This window comes from Sorex araneus, chromosome 4 (genome assembly GCF_027595985.1).
Source record: "Sorex araneus isolate mSorAra2 chromosome 4, mSorAra2.pri, whole genome shotgun sequence".
Lineage (NCBI taxonomy): Eukaryota > Metazoa > Chordata > Mammalia > Eulipotyphla > Soricidae > Sorex > Sorex araneus.
The window spans coordinates 177,814,887-177,832,466 of record NC_073305.1 but is presented as its reverse complement, the minus strand read 5'-3'; the positions used below and the strand labels follow the sequence as shown (position 1 = coordinate 177,832,466).

Below are 17,580 nucleotides of genomic sequence, written 5' to 3'. Positions count from 1 at the left end.
AGGCCCTACCACCATTAGGACCAGAAAACACAGCCAGAAGGCACTTTCCTTGCATGTAGCGTACCCAGGCTTGATCCCTGGTGCCATCTATAGTCCCCCGAGGTGCTCCCTGAGCACAGAGCACTGCCAGTATGACCCCCATATCCAAATAAAAATAAAACCAAACGAAAGAAACACCAATGAGCATAAATTGAGCAGAGAAGGACAAGCCCGTTAAGGACTGTGGACTGCCAGAGGGTGCCACTAACAAGCTAAGCCTTTTCCAATATTGACTTCATCTTCTCAGCCAGCGTTAGCCAAAGTGTCCTTTTGTCAAATTCGCCCTCGTTCCAAGATTGGAGAGACAGATTTGAGCTTGTATGTCTCCACCAAAAAACACAACATCTATGTGTGTATGTGTGTGTGTGTTTGGGGGGGGGGAAACCTATTTGGGCCACAGCTTTTAATGGTCGGTGTCACTCCCTGTGCAAAGAACTGTGTTGTTCAGGGGGTCAAACCCAGGCCCCCTGCATGCAAAGCTTGTGTTCAGCCTGGCGAGCGTTCTCTCCTGGCGCCAATGTGGAGTTGGATATTATTGATGGTAGGTTTCTATTCCAGGGGCGGGGGCGGGGTGGGGGGTGGCAGATTAGGCGCTACTCTTGGCTCTGGGCTCAGGAGTCATGTTGGAGGTGCTTAGGGACTACCTGTGGTGATCAGGATAGAACTAGGTTCACCTCATCACCTCGATAGCTCAAAAAGCTTTCCACAAGCCAATTCTGCGGGCTACCATTTTGGCTTGAATGCACCTGAGTTTCATAAAGCGGCACCTGCATGGGACGGGGGAAATGGTTCAGGGAGCAGAACACCGGCGTGCTCGGCACAGTGCCCTGAATTTGACCCCTATGCGTGCATAGCCCCCTAGCATTGCGGGGTGCAGCCTCGTTGGCCCCCTAACACGGCCTGAGGTGAGCACTGTCCCCACAAGTCAGACCACTTCTCTTGGGGGGTCTGGAGTGATAGCACAGCGGGTAGGGCGTTTGCCTTGCACGTGGCCGACCCGGGTTCGATTCCCAGCATCCCATATGGTCCCCCGAGCACCGCCAGGAGTGATTCCTGAGTGCAGAGCCAGGAGTAACCCCTGTGCATTACTGGGTGTGACCCAAAGAGCAAAACAAAAACAAAAACAAAAATAAACAGACCACTTCTCCCTCCCAGTCTCCCCCCCAGCTAGGAAAGGGCTGGGTGTGGCTCCTATTAAAGAAAGGCATCTGCTTAACCCCTTCCTCTCCTGGTGGTTATGCAAGAATCACGTGCAGACCCACGCGGGTTCTGGAAAACAATAGGGCGTTTGGGAGATTGTCTTTGGCCTGGGAGCTGCTGATGTGCTCAACAAGCCGTTCTCTGATGTCCAGCTGAGTCACCCGGAACTAATAAAGCAGCTGCCAAGAGAGCAGGCTGTGCTGTGGGTTCAGAGATACGGGAAAGAGGACTCGCCCCCTGGGCACTCACCGCCGTGGGGAAGGATGCACGTTGGTCGGCTGGCATCAGATAATCTGAACGTTCTGGTCTCTTCCCTCTACCCCACCGGACTGCGGCCTCCCCCAGATCGTACGGAAGCTGGAACACGGTGCCTCTCGATATCAAACCCCTCTCCCACATAGCTCAGAAAGGCGGGTGGCATGACGAAAAGGAAGTCCGGAATTATCTTGATCTTTCTGAGACAAACACATTCATTCACAGGCTCATTGACTTCGTACTTTACAAACTTTATTAAATAATGAGCATCACTAACTTCCAGTATATTTATGTACAGTATTTAAACTATATCTTCCTAGATGAAATTCATTTTTTTTTTTGCACAAAGAATAAGGGTAGGTGAAAAGTGAACTTACATATAAAAACAAAACCAAAATGAACTTTCAGCACAGAGACCTAAGAAGAACTTGACATACTTTTTAAGTATACAGAATAGTCCCTCCCAATTATATACATCCCTCCCCCACGTCTGAAATTCTTTGAAACAAAGCCCTTGCCTGATGCTTTGCAGGAGAGACATGCTTATATATTTACACACAGCTCTCAAAATCGGCACCTGGCCGGCAGAACTGATCTATGAGACTATGGACTGTTCTTGGGCCCACGGACAACCACACAGATGGTTTCTACAGTATGACACCCTCCCTTCACACAGGGGGTCTGCACTCAGTCTACCGAGCGTGCACCCCAACACGGAAGAATGAATAATGACCGAGAGTAAGACCAGTTCTTGCATTATGGTTAAAATGGGATCTGTGCCCTACAAGGCAGAAGCAAAAATTCTAATTTCAGGAATGCGAGGAGGCACACAGTGTGTTTGTCACAAACACACACAAAACAACGGTAAGTCAAGAATATACTTTCATACGTTGCTCCTCTAAGCCAGAACTTCTTAATCTTGAAAGTTCCTATCACACGGAGAGAAAGGGAAGCAAAGACGGAATGTGTCCAGAACTACCCTAAGCTAGATGGAGTTTTTCCTCACTTGCCCAGTGTCCAGCCCCACACCTTGCCATGCTTAGGGGCTACTCCCAGCTCTGTGCTCAGGGTAATCCACTCGGTACCAGGAGAAACCCAGGTGTCCTGCACACAAAGCCCTTTGAGCTATATCCTTGGGCCCTGCACTTGTTTTATAACCAAATAGAGAAGCAGGGACACTTGGGTCATATTTTAGTATTTTAAAAGAAAAAAAGGGGGGCTGGAGACAGAATACAGAGGGGAGGAGGGTGCTTGCCTTGCACGCGGCCAACCCAGGTTCAATGCTCGGCACCCCAGAGGGTCCCTTGTGCACTGAATAATTCCTGAGTGCAGGGCCAGGAGTAACCTCTGAGCATCGCTGGGTATGGCCCCCAAACCAAAAAAAAATTTTTTTAATTAAAAAAAAAAACAAGAAAAAGAAAAAAATGCTCAGTACCTGTCTGGAAAGAAGGGTGGTCACATTTTCTATTTTACAGTTAAGAGAGCACTAACTTGGGATGAGGTTCGGTGGCAGAGCACTTGCATATGGGAAGCCCGGGGTTGATTCCCAACACCACGACCACCAAAAACAAAACCAAAATATTTTAAAAAATCACAGAGCTTCCAAAGAAGAAAAGAAGTATGGGTCAGAAAAAGCTCAGGATCCCTTTCCATAAACTCTTTTGGGGGAGGAAGGTGGGGAGCACGTCTGCGAGCATCAGCCGCCACTGATGAGTTGGGATCAAACCTGGGCGCTTAGGTCACACTCACCCTCTGAGCTCCCCAGGTCCCAGACTCTCTTTTTCCTCTTTCTGGTTTTGGGGCCACTCTCAGCGTGGTGACAGAAGCCGGGACTCCTGCATGCAAAGCATAGGCTTCTGCCCTTGACTTATCTCCCTGCTATGCCACAAGATTTATTTAGCATGGCTTTTAAAATGCAAACAAAATGAAATAAAATGAAAATAGCGGGTAGAGCAGGGACCACAGAAGGGAAAAACTGCTTGTCCTGAAAAGATAAAGGCCACTGAGTCACAGCCGGTGGTGCTCAGGGGTTATCCCTGGCCCTGCATTCAGGAGTTACTCCTGGCAGTGCTCAGGGGAGCAATACGGGAGACTAGGAAACAAATGAGGGTCGGCCGAGGGCAAGGCAAACACCCTGCCCACTATACAATGGCTCCGGGTCCCAGAGAAAATGTTTTAGCTGGCGCCTTCCATGGGGCAGAAGCCTTTATAACATAGCAGGAGTCCAGTCACTCTGCCCTAAGTTTCTTTGATTGGGTTCTTTTGACTCCCGGTCTTGCTCTCGTTTTTTTGGGGTGTGTATATGTGTGTGTGTGTGTGTGTGTGTGTGTGTGTGTATTTCTGTTCACTGTGCCCCTTTGATGAGCTCTAGCAGGGCATAAAATCACAGAGAACTGCTATTATAATGAGATCATAATGAGAACCAAGAGTCAGATGTTCTGGGTCAAGGTTGAGCAACCCTCGGGTCTGTTCCTCTGTGGGCCTCCCAGGGATGGAAAAAATACTGTGTGAAACTCCGTGTCTTGGGAATGAACACAGGGTGAAGTCACCAGGCCGAGCCCAGAAGTGGGGGGGGGGGGGGGAGGGAGCGGGGGGGAGGGGCGTCCTACCGAAAAGGGAGCCTGTAAAGTGCTTGTTTTCCTTTAACTTATGGTTTCCTTCATGCTCATCAGAGACACACAAAAAATCCTGCGACCCTCTCCTTCCCACCCAGTGAGGATGTCAAGGTGCTGGGGGGTGGGGGGTGGGCGGGCAGGAGGTCGGGCAAGGGAATCCCTTCATTCACCCATCTAAGAGTTAAGTCAATTTGCATTTTCTTGCTCTGGGTTTTGTGGATGCCCTGGGACGCTTTTGTCTTTTACATTCTGGGGACTCATTTCTTTGTCCCCAGGAGTCATCGTGAACATGGGGGTAGGGAGCGGCACAGGCTTGCGGCCTTGTCCAGGAATACGGGGTCCAGGGGCGAGAGCTGGCTCGCCACATTCTCCTTTCTCATTTCCCACCCAATTTTTGCTTTGTGGCGAAACCCCCGGGTTAGAATCCCTAACTCGGCCGCTGCAGACAGAGTTAGAGAGTTTGATACTCTGATCTTGCTGCCAAACTTAACATGCTAGTACAGCTCAGCAATCGACTTTGTTTTTTTTTTTTTCCTTCCTAACCAGGGGAAACGGCCTTCTTGTCACGTGGGACTCAAACTTCCGTGTGGCTCTAGAAAGGATGATGTGGCATTTCTTAAAATCTCAGCACTCTTGTCAAGGAAACAAAACAAAATGTCATGGTCATCGTGCTTGACTGGGCGGCGTGGGGGGGGGAACTAACCAAGCCTAAAAACAAAAAAAAAAAAATGCCAAGTCAGATTTGACTTCCATGCAACGTGGAGAAACCAACAGCCCTGGACGCCCTGTTCAGAGGCAGGCTTTGGGGACGGACCACTGCGGGCTGCCCCCTCAGCAGTCTCAAAACACTTGTGCCATAAAAGAAAAGTATATTTTACACCTCTGGCTATTACAAAACGGTTTCAACTGGGTACAAACAAAACACCGCCTCCGGTGCACGATTTCCCCCGGCAACCTTGGAGAAAAACCTTAGGCGAAGCTGCTAGAACTGAGACACTGAAATTTCTCCCTTAGCGACTGGACAATGTTCTGCTGAGTGGGAGACGGGCCCCGCCAGAGATAGTCGTTCAGCCTGTCGGCCTCGTTGTACGGGGTCAGATAAGGCGCAAGGCCCAGGCTGCCACCCATTGGCTTTTTGGGAGTGCAAGGGCTACCCAAGGCATATGCGGGGTCCTTGCTGCCGAGGCTATGGGGGAAGTAACTGTCCACGAGCTTGGGGTCCGATTTCGCCCGACGATGGTGAGTCAGCTCGAACTCGGCCTCGTCCTCCTCTGACTTGATCTCCACATAGTCATCTTCCTCCGCGTCAGTCTCTTTGAAATTGGAGAAATAGTTCTGGGTGGCGATCTGGGCTTTTAAGGGCACGTTTCTGTTCACGACCAGGACCTTCTGCGCATCCTGGAGGGTGAGGTCGGAGTGTCTGTCCCCGCCCTGCGGACTAGACTCAGCCATCCTGGGCAGCAGATCCTGGAGGCTGTCCCCACGGGTGCCTGTGTGCGGGGTCAGCGGCTGGGGCTGCCCCAGCTCCCCGGGGTAGCTGATGGAGTCCAGGGACTTGTTGATCAGGATGGAAGATGATGACTGGGACCGGCTGTAGGGCTGCGGGGGCACCCCCGGCCCCTTCCGCCCCAGGGAGTTGTAGAGGGGCCCCTGACCCGAGGGGTCTTTGTTGGGCTGATTCACGATCACACTGCGTCTCTGCACGGAGCCCAGCAGAGGGTCGGCCGTCTGGAGCGAAGGCACGGAGAAGGCTGTGGACAGCTTCCGAGGCATGGTCCTCCTGCCGGGCTCTAACGTGGGGTACTTGGACCTCAGGTCTAGCTCGGACTGCGGGCAGAAATCTGCCAACTCCCCGTTACTGTAGGTCGAATTCAAAAGCCAGTCCTCGCTGACGAGCTGGGCGGGGGATGCCGAGGCAGAGGCCGCTGGGCCCGACGGTGGTTGGGGGGAGGCCCAGCCATCCTTCTGCAGTTTCACTGGGGTCTCTCGGAAGACGATCTGGTCATACAGTTGGGAATATTCGGCGATCCTGGCACCTGTGAGACACAAGGAGAAATGCTCAGTATGTACACAGGGCTCGCTTAGCCAGGGGAAGGTTAAATTTAGGAACGTACCATTCGGGGATGGAGCGATAGTACAGTGGGTAGGGCGTTTGCCTTGCACGTGGCCGACCTGGGTTCAATTCCCAGCATCCTATATGGTCCCCCGAGCCCCGTCAGGAGTAATTCCTGAGTGCATGAGCCAGGAGTAACCCCTGTGCATCGCTGGGTGTGACCCAAAAACCAAAAAAAAAAAAAAAAGAAGAATGTACCATTCGGAGATGGAGTGATAGTACAGCGGGGAGGGTGTCTGCCTTGCACACGGCTGACCTGGGTTCAATCCCCGGCATCCCATAGGGTCCCCCAAGCACCACCAGGAGTAATTCCTGAGTGCAGACCCAGGAGTAACTACCCCTGAGCATCACTGGCTGTGACCCAAAAAGCAAATAATGATAAAAAAAAAAAAGAATGCCATTCAAGGGCTGGAGAGATAGTTCAGCAGGTAGGGCACTTGCCCTGTTCAAGGCTGGCCTCAGTTTCCTCCCTGACACCCCAGATGGTCACCAAGCCCCACCAGGAGTGATCCCTGAGTCCAGAGCCAGGAGTAAGCCCTCAGCACAGCCGAGTGCGCCCCAGTCTCGACCTCCAAAAGTATATAATATTCCAATCAACAGATTTTGAAAAGATTTAGATACATAGGACTTTGAGATCAAATTTGAGGACCAGAAGTCACTGGATATGAAGTCACACAAACCAATGGAAGAAGCAAAAGTTAAAGACAAATAAGAATGCCACCGAAATGTTCACTCAATTTAATCTAGTCCCGGATTATTTCAGCAAGGATTGCATGTGTCTGTCATTTCCAAAGAAACCCCCTAGAGCTGTTTTGTAAAGCATGGAAAGGCATCCCCGCTAAATAGACAGGTGAGGGGCTGGAGCAATAGCACAGCAGGTAGGGGGTTTGCCTTGCACGCGGCTGACCCAGGTTCGATTCCCAGCACCCCATATGGTCCCTTGAGCTCCGCCAGGAGTAATTCCTGAGTGCAAAGCCAGAAGTAACCCCTGTGCATCGCCGGGTGTGACCCCCAAAACAAAACAAACAAAAAAGACAGGTGAAAACGAAGTGAGTGCAAGCCGGTCAGTGAAGAAGTGTCCACAGCAGCTGCAGGATCAGAGTCCCCCAGGCAGTGGTTCTCACTGTCCTCGGACAGTTACTGCAGAAGAGTCGGCCAGCACTCGGGCACCTCCTGTTTCCTGGCATGCCCCTCCCCCCTGAGAGGGTGTCCCTTCCGGTACTTCTACACCATGCTTCCTCACCCCCCCCCTCACCCCAGTGAGCCAAGCCACTGAAGCCTGCGCCTGCAGGACACGGGAAAGGAACAGGCTGTGCTGGTATTTGCCCCTCCAGGGCTGTGTGGGGAGAGTTCCAGAGCAGGGTTTGACAGCGCCTTACAGGAGTGCTCTTGGCGCCGAGGTTGCTCCCTTCTCCGCTCTATTTCTGAATGTGGACATTTCTAAAGACATGACCAGAGCTGTGATCCAGAGGAGCGTTCTCCTGGGCCAGCCATGATGTCAGAGAGGGGGCCCAAAACCCTCTCCACCCTAGTGCAGGTAGTCGCATGACTACTATGCATCAAAAGGTTTCTCTCAGGAGACTTATGCATGGCTCAGACCACAGCTCCACAATTTCTAGGATGGGTTTTTCTACCCCGGAGATGGTGGCCGGCAAGAGACATTATAGTTTTCTTCCATAATCCTGTTCTTAGCAATTTAACTCATTGAGTTTAAACTATCTAGTTCAGTTGTTTCTTTTGAGTCTACCTTCTTCTTCTTTTTTTTTTTCCTTGGGGCTGGAGCGATAGCACAGCAGGTAGGGAGTTTGCCTTGCACGCAGCCAACCCGGGTTCGATTCCTCCATCCCTCTTGGAGAGCCTGGCAAGCTACTGAGAGTATCCCGCTCCCACAGCAGAGCCTTGCAAGCTGCCCATGGTGTATTCGATATGCCAAAAACAGTAACAAGTCTCACAATGGAGACATTACTGGTGCTCACTTGAGCAAATCGATGAACAATGGGACAACAGTGCTAAAATGGGTTACAAGTAGTGACAATACTCAGGGGTTATTCCTGGCTCTGTCCTCAAGAATTAATCCTGACGGTGCTCTGGGGACCACATGGGGATTGAACCTGGGTCAGTCACATGCAAGGCAAATGCCCTACCTGCTGTACTATTGCTCCAGCCCTGAGTCTTTGGAGCCAGAAAAAAGATTTCTGCTCATAATTCCATAGGTCCTTCCATGACCATAAATGGCTTGCTGCCTGCTTCCCAGTGACAAGGCTGAACATCCTGACTTGATCAGTTAGTCTAGACCCTCTCTTCAAGTCCTTTGGGGTTTTCCTATCAAAATTTCTTGGAAAGACAGAGATGATTCAGTAACACAGACTTGAGCTGGTACAGCCGGTCCCAATCAGGATTAAACTAACCGTGTAGGAGAGTGATGTATATACCACACCGAGGAATCTTTGTCAGCCATCCTGAGACGGCAGACATGCATCCACGATGAAACACAACTCAAGGCAGCTGGACTTCAGACTGAGCCACTGGCCAGCAGTCCCACCCAAGAGGTAGCCAGTTCTCACCCACATTCCACTCCAGAGCCCGACCCTGCAGCTGAAGGTGGGGAGACTGTGCAGGAACCCAATGTTCTAAGAAGAGCACAAACTCAGGGGCTGGAGAGATAGTATAGTGGGTAGGGCATTTGCCTTGCACGTGGCTGACCCAGGTTCGATCCCCGGCATTCCATATGGTTCCCTGAGCACTGCCAGGAGTAATTCCTGAGTTCAGAGCCAGCAGTAAGCCCTGAGTATCACCTAATGTAGCCCCATAACCAAAAATAATAAATTATTATTATTTTTAATAATGTCTCTTAAAAAAAAAAGGAGCACAAACCTAGGGGAAATGGGATGATTCCTATCCCCAAAATGTAATCATGGAATCTCGTGAGAACAATGAATTCTTGATTCATTTTATAAAATTCTTTTATAAACCATGTAGGTCTGTCCAAAATAGTATTTCTTGGGGCCGGAGAGATAATGTAGGGGGTAAGGAGTTTGCCTTGCATGTGGCTGACCCTGGTTCAAATCCTCGGCATCACAAATGGTCCCCTGAGCACTGCTAGGAGTCCAACCTGAGCACAGAGCCAGAGCTAGCCCCCCGAGCACTGTTGACTGTGACCCTAAAACAAACATGCAAAAAAATAATTTGCATGTCCTTTTCTTCCTTTGTTGAATCAAAATCTACCGATATATCTTGCAAAGCCCTCCGGAGTCCTTATTCCTTGATGAAGTTCTCTACATTTTTGGGGGGGTCACATCTGATCCGGATGTGCTCAGGGCTTACTCTGCACTCTGGGCTCAGAGATCACTCCTGGTGGGGCTCGAAGGGACCATATGGGGGGCCTGAACCCAGGGCTAGAACCCAGGTTGGTCATATGCAAGGCAAGCACCCTACCTGCTGTATTATCTCTCTGGCCCTCCTTTATAAAAGTTTCATACATTTTCAACATTCTTTTCTGATTGCTCTGCATAATGTGTATGCTAATAGCTATTGTTTACACCTGTGGCAAGACACAAAAGACACAGTCTTGCTACTTGTTTTTTTTTTTTTTTTTTTTTTTTTTGCTTTTCTGGCGATGCACTCAGGAATTACCCCTGGCGGTGCTCAGGGGACCATATGGGATGCTGGGAATCGAACCCGGTCGGGCAAGTGCAAGGCAAATGCCCTACCCACTGTGCTATTGCTCCAGCCCCCGCTACTTGTTTTCTATGTCTCTGTGTTGTGTTATAGCCAATTCATCAAGTTTTTACTCTTAGAGAGAACAAATACTGCAGAATGCCAAGCTTGGGTCTAGATAGAAACTGACTGGAAGAACTGCTACTTAGAAAAGTGGGGCCCTCCCTCCTTTTAATTTTGTTTGGGGGAGGGACATGCCCCGAGGTGCTTAGGAGCTACTCTTGGCGCAGTGCTCTGGGGACTCTGCAGGGCTAGGACTTGGACATGGTGTCCGGCATGTAAAACATGTATTGCAGTCCTCAGGTCTACCTCCCAAACTCTAGACTGTTTTTTTTTTTTTTTTGCTTTTTGGGTCACACCCAGTGATGCTCAGGGGTTATTCCTGGTTCTGCACTCAGGAATTACTCCTGGCGGTGCTTGGGGGACCATATGGGATGCCGGGGATCGAACCCGGGTCGGCCTCGTGCAAGGCAAACGCCCTACCCGCTGTGCTATCACTCCGGCCCCTCTAGACTGTTTTTAAAACGTAATGTCAAATGTGGAAGCACAAAGTTAACGCAAGAAGTGTTTCTCTAAGGCTGAGCAGAGAGGCAGCCCGGAAGTCAGAGGGCGAACAGACCAGCGGTCAGAAGGAAGATGACCTGGACTGCAATGCTCCCCAGATTCATGCAGAATGAACCCCGTCTCTCTTCAGATGCTAAACCCACCAGTTCTATGGTCTGAACAGAAAGCCTCTCACCAGCTGACACGACACTGTGTCTTTTCCCCCCCGGCCCCCGCTTTGCTTTTCAGCATCGCCTTCTAAGACTCTTTAAGCCGACATCAGCTGATGTGAGCAAAGCGAGTTTCCCAAGCACTGACTGGCATCAGGTTGAACCCTGAGCCAAGAGCACAGCGAACATCTCTAGACTTCAGACAGCTTAGTGCCAGCCAGCTGAATCCAGGTTCTTGATCCTTAGTTGTGGTACGATCTTTTTCTCTTTCTCATGGGTGTCATGTATGCATAGCATGTGCCCAGCCTTGAGCCATCTCTTCAGCCCCTGACAGTCTTTTTGTTTGAGGGAGATGGCGGTGGGGGGGGCTGGGGGGGAACAGAGATGGCATGGGTCACACCTAGTGGTGCTTCAGACCACTAAGGGATAACTCTTGGCTCTGTACTTAGGGGTCACTCCTGGCAGTGTTCAGGGGACCACATGCATTGCCAGAAATTGAATCAAGGTTGGCCACATGCATTGCCAGAAATTGAACTTACAAGCAAGTACCCTGTCTGGTCTACCATCTGTCTGGCCCCTAATGGTCTTTATAGAAACGTGTACATCATGACCATTAGGTGACTGGCCCCAGGGTCTACAGAGACCTTAGGTCTAATTCTTATTTTGCAGGTTTATAAGGAGGGTTCTTATGTTTATCCGGAATAGTCTTTGCTGAGACAAACAAGAAAACTGTTTTCAAGACAAAGGATGTCAAAGGATTCCATCAAAGCACCACATTTGATGGGATCCCAAGTAGGAGGCAACCACCCTTAGAGGGAAAATATATTATTTCGGTTCTGCTTTAGGGCAGGGACTGGGGTTCGGGATGGAAACACCTGAAATATGGTGGTGGGAAGGTGTCATGGTGGTGGGATCGGTGTTTGAATATTAAATGGGAATCAAATATTGTGAACTACTTTATAAAATAAAAAACATAAAAGAAGGGCAAACCAACAACAACAAAAATGACAAAGGATGTAAATCAACGTTTCAGGGCTGGAGCAGTAATACAGTAGGGAGGGCGCTTGCCTTGCACGCAGCCTACCCAGGTTCAATCCCCGGCACCCCTACAAGGTCCCCTGAACCCTCCCGGAGTGACCCCTGAGCACAGAGTCAGAAGTGAGCCCTGAGCACTGCGGGTGTGGACCAAAACCAACCAAGCTACCAAACAAAGGAAAAACCCACCAAATGAAATGAACGTTTCTGACGGCGTCTGGGTCACAGGCCCTAACGCAGTGCTGTCTGGCTTCCCTGGGGTTCAACATGAAACTTCCTCAGGCCCGTGTGAAGCTTTTCTCCCGCGTGAAAGGAGAACGTGAACCCAGAGGTCTCCTCGGAGGCAGGGACCGTGAGGAGGGAGAACGGGCCGCGGCGGACGGCCAGCATGCTACCAGGGGCTGCACCTGGTTGGTGATTTCTAGGCGGAAATCTGACCCAGGGCCTGTAGACCCCGGCCCGCGAGTCCACTAAAGGTGCTCGAGAGTTTCCGCGGGTGTGTAGCGCGCGCCTCCTTCTGGACAGCACCGAGAGCAAGCTCCGGGCAGGGTGGCCAGGCCCACGCGAAGCAGTCTGGAGAATCGGTCCGTGCGACTACGCCGTCCTGTGCCCAGATAAAGGAGAGAGAGAAGAGGGGTGGTCACGTCAACCGCTGGACAGCCAGCTGGGCACAGGAAGTGTCGGGACAAGCCCAGACGGAGGCGGTGGAGGGGGGGGGTCTGAGCTTGCTGCAGGGACACTGTCCCAGGCCCTTGGGATATTCTCTTACCCTACTGCATGGGGTGTGGGGGACGGGGTGGCCCCCACTCTCTGAGATGCCTTGGGAGATGCCTGATCCTCGATGTTGGGGGTCTGAGGGGATGCTGGTGCTGGCATACCACGTCCACGAAGGACCTGTGTGACCTCCAGAGAGCATCACTAAGGAGGCAGGATCAAATGGAACAAGCACACAGCCAGAGCGGCCGAGGATCCGTCACCCCGTCGGAAACAAGAGAGGCAGACGGAGAAGAAAGGAGAGAGGGATGGCTCTTCCAGCTGCTGGGCACCCCATGGCTCCGTTACCCCGATGTGCTCCATCGCTTTTAAGAGGTTCACGTGTCTGTGTTGCAAGCCGTACTGCCCCAAAGTAGAGAGAGAGTATGGGGAATATTGTCTGCCATGGAGGCAGGGGGAGAAGGGGAAAGGGTGGGGGGTATACCCGGGATATTGGTGGTGGGGATGTGCACTGGTGGAGGGATGGGTGTTTGATCATTGTGAGATTGTAACCCAAACATGAAAGCTTGTAACTATCTCACGGTGATTCGATAAAATTAAAAAAAAAAAAAAGAGTTTCACGTTGTCATGGACACAGTCCATATTCAAAACTGCTTGGCCAGGGGGCTGGAACAATAGTACAGCGGTTAGGGCATTTGCCTTGCATGTGACCAAGCCAGGTTCGATCCTCAACATCCCATAAGGTCCCATGAGCACTACCAGGAGTAAGTCCTGAGCATTGCAAATAAAACAAAACAAAAAAACTACCCAGCCAAGGAGCCGGAGCGATAGCACAGCAGGTAGGGCATTTGCTTTGCATGTGGCCAACCTGGGTTCGGTCCCCGGCATCCCATATGGTCCCCCCAGCACCGCCAGGAGTAATTCCTGAGTGCATGAGCCAGGAGTAACCCCTGTGCATCGCTGGGTGTGACCGAAAAAACAAAAACAAAATAAAACAAAACAAAACTACCCAGCCATGCAGGTTTATTTGCATATTCATTGATTTATTTATTGGGGGAGTTTGGGCCACACTCAGTGGTGCTCAGGGCTTACTCCAGGCTATGTGCTCAGGGCTCACTCATGGCGGGGTTGAGGGGAACTATTTGGAATATCAGGGATTGACTCTGGGGTAACCACATGCCAGGCAAATGCCTGTTCCCTTACTCCCTTCCTGGCCTGGTCATCTTATCTCGTCTTCATTATTGTTTTGTTTGAGGGGGACCACACCTGGCTTTTCCCAGGGATTACTCTTGGCTCTGTGCTCAGGGATCACTCTTGGGTGTAGGGATCCAATGTGGGGACAGGAATCAAACCTGGGTAGAATACATGCAAGGTACGAGCCTTATCCATTGTCCCGTCTCTCCAGCCCTGCAAGAATCATCACGTTTTAATTTATTATTATTATTTTTTTGCTTTTTGCATCACACCCAATGATGCACAGGGGTCACTCCTGGCTCTGCACTCAGGAATTACTCTTGGCGGTGCTCGGGAGACCATATGGGATGCTGGGATTCGAGCCCTGGTCGGGCGCGTGCAAGGCAAATGCCCTACCCACTGTGCTATTGTTCCAGCCCCCCATCACGTTTTAAAATGGTGGTCTGCTGGTGTCATCCATCATCGCCAGAAATTCGGGAATGCAGTGCCTTTCCTCCTGCGGAGTGCTTCCTCCGATTCAGCGGGGGAACAACTCTCCCCATTCGTTACCGGTTCCTGACCTTCTCTGTCCCCCGCCACGGCCAAGGAACATGCAGCTGAGACGCAGTCACACTCTTCCCTCCCAGAGCCGCAAGGCGGCTCAGCCACACGCGTGCAGGAGCATGAATTATTCCAAGCGCACTCTTACCAGGAGAAAACACATGCCAGAAAGTCGCGCACAGCCATGCCCCCACCTCCACTCACAAATAAAAAAAAAAAAAATTTTTTTTCTTTTTGGGTCACACCCGGCGATGCTCAGGGGTTACTCCTGGATCTGCACTCAGGAATTACTCCTGGCGGTGCTCAGGGGACCGACCATATGGGATGCTGGGAATTGGACCCGGGTTGGCCGAGTGCAAGGCAAATGCCCTACCCACTGTGCTATCACTCTAGCCCCCCAAATAAACTTTTTTTCTTTTTGGGGTCACACCCGGTGATGCACAGGGGTTACTCCTGGCTCATGCACTCAGGAATTACTCCTAGCAGTGCTTGGGGGGCCCTATGGGATGCTGGGTATTGAACCCAGGTCGGTTGTGTGCAAGACAAACGCCCTACACGCTGTGCTATCGCTCCAGCCCCCCAACTAAACCTCTAAGCTTTTATTTGCTCTAAAGAGAAGAACAACTCAAAGAGAATCAGCAAAATCGGATGTTGCTCCCCAGGCTTCACTTAATTGGTTGGTCATGAAATACAGAAATTATCCTGGGACCAGGATGGACCTGGGCTGGAGCGATAGCTCAGCAGTAGGGCGTTTGCCTTGCATGCAGCCGACCCGTGTTCAATTCCTCTGCTCCCCTCGGAGAGCCTGGCAAGCTACCGAGAGTTATCTCGCCCACACGGCAGAGCCTGGCAAGCTACCCGTGGTGTATCCGATATGCCAAAAACAGTAACCACAAGTCTCACAATGGAGACGTTACTGGTGCCCGCTCGAGCAAATCGATGAGCAACGGGATGACAGTGAGAGTGATCCTGGGACCAGAGAGAGTATAGGAGCAGAGGCGCTGGCCCCACATGCGGCTGACCCGGTTGCCCTCCTCAGTACCCTCATACGTTCCTCGCTAGCACTCCCAGGGCTCACTGTTCTGGCCGGGGTGGGGGCACAGCTGGTGGTGCTCAGGGCTTACTCCTGACTCTGTGCTCAGGGGTCACCCCTGGGTGGAACAAGTGCCTGACCCGCTGTACTATCTCCCCAGTGGCTACTGGACCGGTCACTCTGAACCAGGGCCAGGAAAAGAAATTGTACTATTGGGTATTTTTGATACTATACATAAGACACAGAGGACCTGTTGAAAGGAAAGGAAGTTTAGGTTTAGCCAGTTCTTCTTCGTCTTTTTTATTAGTTTTTGGACTATACGTGAAGTGTTCAGCAGGACCATGTGGGATTGAGGGGTTGAGCCGGGGACCCCCGGGCAAAGCAAGCGCTCAGCCCGTAGAGCCCACTCAAAGGCCCCACACTTTCCAATTATCTATTTATTTACTGGGTTTGGGGCCAGACTCAGCAGTGCTCAGGGGTTACTCCTGGCTCTGCACTCATAAATCACGCCTGGCAGTGCTCGGGGGACCATACGGGAGGCCGGGGATTGAACTCGAGTCGGCTGTGGGCAAGGCGACTGCCCTCCCCACGGTGCTATCGCTCCAGGCCCTGGGTTTTCCTTTCAGCTGGCAAACTGCTTCCCCCACCTGATTCTTAGGTGGGCCTGTGTCAGGCCAGGCCCGACAGGGTTAGAACACAGTGGCCTTAGCACGGATTCCTAGCCCAGTGAAGTGAGTCACGAGGTGAAACCGAGAGACGGACAGGGCAGCCTCACCTGCCAGTGGGTCAGGACAGAAAACGGGTGAGCAAACCCAACCACGCAGCGAAGGACTCGAGACGGCGGCTGTGCTGGGGTCTCAGAGACAGCACCCAGTGTGGCCCCCACTCCCCAGCACTGCCAGGTTACCTGGCAGCTCCTGGCAGCCCCGTACCCGCAGGCCCCGGCTTTGACTGGTCCAGCTGCTGGCCTGGTAGCTCGGGGCGTGGTCTCCAGGCCCTGAGCACTGCAAACAAGGGTGTCCCCTCCACCAGGCTAAAAGAGTGGGGAAAGGAAGTGGGTGCACGGGCCAGAGCAGCAGTAGAGCGGCAGGGCTCTTGCTCGCATGCAGCTGACCTGGGCTTGATCCCTGGTACCCCGTAGGGTCCTCCGAGTCCGGCAGGAGTGAGCCCTGAGCATGAGGCAGGAGGATGCCCTGAGCAGCGTCTGGTGTGGCTCAAAAGCCAAATAAATAAATAAATAAATAAACAAATAAATAAATACAATAAAGGTGGTGGGTTCTGTTTGTCTGACAAATACAGATTCCTGGGCCTGATCCCAGGATGCAGAACTGGCCGGGGATGCAGAACTCAGGAGGGGTCACATCCCGGGGGACCTGTCTTTCTACGGCAACAAGGTCTGGGGGCCGACCCTGTTTTTCACTGAGCTTGGGGTGCAGCGGGACGCGGGACCCCTCCCCCGGTCTGGCCGCGTGACATGTACCTCATCACACAGAGACAATACCAAACCGTGACCATCTCGTTCTCTGGCCCCAAAGGTGCCAACAGCACCCCTGGGGCCCTCAACTGAAAGGAGGACCAGAATGAGGAGACCCAAGAGAGGGCTTTGGTGAACTGTTGCCTCAGGGATAAAAAGTCTGTGAAGATGGAAAGTCTGAGGGCTGGAGTGATAGCACAGTGGTAGGGCATTCGCCTTACACGTGGCCGACCCGGGTTTGATTCCTCCGTCCCTCTCGGAGAGCCCGGTAAGCTACCGAGAGTATCTCGCCCGCACGGCAGAGTCTGGCAAGCTACCTGTCTCACAATGAGAGACGTTACTGGTGCCCGCTCGAGCAAATCGATGAGCAATGGGACGACAGTGACAGTGACAGAAGATGGAAAGAGGTGAGGAGACACCGTGTCCAGCTGAGCCTCGGAGGACACCGCCGACAGGCCTCAGTTTCACCCCCAGGGAGGCGCAGGGGATTCCAGGAAGGAAAGCCAGCTCGGGCCTCTGCTCGACCCTCAACGCAGCCCCTCACCCCTCAGAGCATTGCTTATGCGCCGGGGGAGACCAGCTGCTGCGAGGGAGACCCCCACAGCTGCTTTCCAGTCAGCTTAGAGTCGAGTGTCGCAAAATGGCCAGGTTCTCCCCCAACACAGCCCTGGAGACCAAACCAGGTGCCACGCGCGCAGAGGGTGGAGGCCGCGTGAGAGGACTTACCAACGGCCTGGCGTGCGCCTGTGTCTCTGTGTGTGAGAGTGTGTTTATGTGTGTCTGCGTGGGACGAGTGTATTTGTGTGTAAGAGCATGTCTATGTGTATGAGAGTATGTGTGAGAGTGTGTGTGAGAGAATGTGTGTGTGTGTGTGTGTGTGTGTGTAGAATATGAGTGTTTTGGAATGTGTGAGAGGCTGTGTGTGTGTGACAGCACGT

General features: G+C 52.0%; 1 protein-coding gene across 3 annotated transcripts in view; it reads right to left on the bottom strand.

Moving 5' to 3' along the window:
- Positions 1–4,091: 4,091 nt before the first annotated feature.
- Positions 4,092–17,580, bottom strand: part of PLEKHG1 (pleckstrin homology and RhoGEF domain containing G1) — a 289,773-nt gene continuing 276,284 nt past the window's right edge. For all 3 annotated transcript variants that reach the window (XM_055135924.1, XM_055135925.1, XM_055135923.1), the window contains one exon: positions 4,092–6,145. In XM_055135924.1, coding sequence (XP_054991899.1) covers positions 5,079–6,145 — 1,067 coding nt within the window. In that variant the 3' untranslated portion in view covers positions 4,092–5,078. The remainder of the gene's footprint in view (positions 6,146–17,580) is intronic.